Source organism: Carassius carassius, chromosome 47 (genome assembly GCF_963082965.1).
Source record: "Carassius carassius chromosome 47, fCarCar2.1, whole genome shotgun sequence".
In the NCBI taxonomy this organism is placed as follows: Eukaryota; Metazoa; Chordata; class Actinopteri; order Cypriniformes; family Cyprinidae; genus Carassius; species Carassius carassius.
In genome coordinates this window covers 11,948,794-11,952,132 of record NC_081801.1, presented here as the reverse complement: position 1 = coordinate 11,952,132, position 3,339 = coordinate 11,948,794, and the positions used below count along the sequence as shown (strand labels likewise).

Below are 3,339 nucleotides of genomic sequence, written 5' to 3'. Positions count from 1 at the left end.
AATGTTTTTTTTAATTATTATTATGTAATGCCTCAAAAGTTTAACGACTGATTTGTTTGTTAAAGAATAATAAAATGTGTCCTGTTTTGATTTAAGGAAGACAGTGGCACCTTTATCTGCCTCCCGTTGCCACAAACCGAGACTGTAGCCATAGCACATGTTACTAAAATGATAAATCACCGTTGGTTTTTTGTTTTTTTTTCCAGTTTGTTTTTTTCGATGAACTGTTTAGCCAAGCGCTGGCAGATATACTACCTACCGGAATGCTGTTTGTCAGGTAATGACGTTCGCAAATGTCTTGCTCGCAGTAGTTGTATTTAAAGACCAGAGAATAATCTCTTAGTGTCTCATTTTTTTAGAAACTTGATCATTTTGACTTTGAAATCATTTTTTCATCCATGCTTCCCAATTGTTGTGAAATCACCTATTTCATAAGTAGGTTATTGTTAAGAAATGATCATGACTCATATACTAGAACTTGTCTATACATGAAGGCAGAAGATGAAATTGAATGCAGTGTGTTTATTCAAAATCCCCATCACGTCATTTATGGTTTTTAATGTTCTGCTCTCATCATAATAGACGCTCACAAAGGCTCTGCTTTGTCAGCAGTGGGTTCTTTTTAAGGTTATCAGTACATCATCATCCTCAGAAGTGCTTGTGCTTGTGAAAAGTTTAGTGCAGCATAACTGGGTTAAATTCCATATAACACGAGGAAATGAATATTGGGGCCGGCAAAATGCACATCTGCACATATAATTGTGGTTTAAAGCTGACATGCAAAATTCAGAGTAACCAGTGCTTCGTTTTGCACGTAAGTGGCTTCTGTCATTTAACCCATTATGATAAGCTTTGGACTTTGGACCTTTTATATATGTTTTTCAAGACATTATTCAAAACACTTATCCACAGCTATTGAAAGCACTGCCATACTGAACGATGCAAGTAGAATGGTGGCTGATTTTGTTATAGAAGGAAATGAATCAGTCATTTTGAACAGATTAAAGTGATGATGGGGAGGCCGGTCTTGGGACATCCTCCTCCTACTGAGTTTTCTACCTCATACCTCCTTTAGTAGTTGACAGTGCTATGCTGGGTTGGCTTGTGGTAAAGCTGTGTGCGCTTTTGGACGACCTGCTTTCACCTCTTCACACTGCAGAAAAGGTAACATGTCTTGTTTTTACAGTTTGCTGTTAAATATATATAATGTGTCTTATAAACTTGCTCTACATTACAGTTGTCGTAATATTCAACTGTGTGTTAACATGGTATGTGGCCGCTATGAAGAGAAGTAGTTTGAGATAAAGATTTATTTTTAATAAGACTCTTTACTAACTGAGATTGTGATTGAGATTGTTTACAATAGACTAGAAAACCCTGTTTTCTTTTAATAGTAAAAGTAAATTAAAGTGTGACCTGTAAATGGTACATACTGTAAAACTTTCGGTAAGAATGCACTTGCACTCTCAATAATAAAGACTCCAAAAGGAGGTTTTCATAGTTCATAAAACAACCATTTTGAGTACCTTAGCTTTTTTTTTTTTTTTTTTTTTTGGTGTGTGTCTGTGAAGAAGGTTATAATATGTAGAACCTTTTTCCCAATAATTGTGGATGTTAAAGGTTCTTTGGGGAACCATTGATGCAAACAAAGAACCTTTAGTTTTTGAGGAGTACATTGTCATGCTACTATAAGTTAATGCATAGTTGGGGATAAGGGGATAGTTCAACTAAACAATTGCTCTTTCATCTGTCGATACATAGGATATTCTGAAAAGTAATTTTTTTTTTTTCCCATCCATGCATTGAAAGTCAGATGGGTCTAGATTTTTTTTAAACCCTTTTTAAAAAACTTTCTTTGTATTGGCCAAAACATTCTTTTAAAATAACTTTTGTGTGTGTGTTCAAGAGTGTTAGGTTTGTAACTACACAATGGTAATCTATCTCTTTAAGAACTGTTCTGTTGCTTGTTTTAAATCACTAAAACTAACTCGAATCTTTCTCCAGGGAAGGACATGAATGTGTCATTTCCAGAGCTCAGGGAAAACATCACCTGTCTGAGCTCCAACAGCACCGATTACTTCAAACGACAAGTGTATCCTGTAGCATACATCCTCTTTTTTGTCCTGGGAGTTGTCGGTCACTCTTTATCTGTCTGCGTCTTCTTCAGCCAATGGAGGACCCAGAAGAGTTTCACTCCGGTCAGCTTGTTAATGGTGAACCTGTTAGTATCAGACCTGATGCTGGTGTCCTCTCTGCCCCTGAGGGTCTCCTACTATATACTGAACTCAAACTGGATTTTTGGGCACGTCACCTGTAAATTAATCTCATATGTGTTTTATCTGAATATGTACAGCTCTGTGTATTTCCTAGTGGCCCTGAACATCCTGCGTTATCTGGCGCTGGTGCGGCCGTACCTGTACGTTCGCATACAGACGCACTACGTCGCAGGTATCGTGTGTGCTCTGATTTGGCTCTTTATGGGTGTTGCATGCAGTCCACTGTTGTTCACGAAGAAAAAGAATCAAAGCCAAGGCCATTTTCGATGTTTAGAGCTGGCGGAGGACAACGTGGACCAGTTGCTCCTCATCAATAACGTTACGTTTCCGGTGGGCTTTGTGTTCCCTTTGGTGATTGTTCTTTTCTGCTCGGTCTTGGTTGCGAAGAACCTTCTGAGGCCTAGTCCTGCACTCGGTAGAACCAGACCTTGCAGGAAGAAGGCTTGTGCTCTGGTCATCATCAGCCTTGGGATCTTTCTGGTGTGCTTTATGCCGTATCACATAGTGCGGACAATCTTCTTAACAACTGAGAAGCATGTCCAGATGCATGGATACAAAGACTCGTGTGACTATATTTTGGTAGTCCGTAAGGCTGCTGTCATAGCGCATTGCTTGTGCACAGCTAACAGTTGTCTGGACCCTCTTCTCTTCTTCTTCGTTGGGGAAAATTCCCGAACATTCTTTGCTAAATGGACAGGAGGAAGAAAAACCAGCACTTGTGCTTCAGGGAGGAATCTACAGCAGGAAGAGTTACGGGTTTTGCAGAACTGAATGGAAAATGGTTGAACAGATCAGATCAACAAAGAACAGACCAGAGGTACAAACAAAGAACATACAAGAAGTACCGCATTCTTCTGTGTACTTCATAAATAGATGCACAAAAAGGTCACGTTTTAATGATCGACCTTTAGAGATATTCTGGGTTCATTACGATAAACTCAACAAAATTTTGATTCCTGCAAATTAATTTAGACTGATTCCTATTTTTTTTTTTAATAAATAAATCTTGATTTTAATTAGGCAGTTCCAGAGAAACTGAATAGGGCAAATTTTTAAATGTTAA

At 38.3% G+C, this 3,339-nt stretch overlaps 1 protein-coding gene across 1 annotated transcript; it reads left to right on the top strand.

Moving 5' to 3' along the window:
* Positions 1-249: 249 nt before the first annotated feature.
* Positions 250-3,273, top strand: LOC132130363 (cysteinyl leukotriene receptor 2-like). Its single transcript, XM_059542055.1, has 2 exons — positions 250-1,164; positions 2,005-3,273. Exon 2 carries the CDS (start codon positions 2,013-2,015, stop codon positions 3,045-3,047), a length of 1,035 nt encoding a protein of 344 aa, XP_059398038.1. The 5' UTR covers positions 250-1,164; positions 2,005-2,012; the 3' UTR covers positions 3,048-3,273.
* Positions 3,274-3,339: the final 66 nt, after the last annotated feature.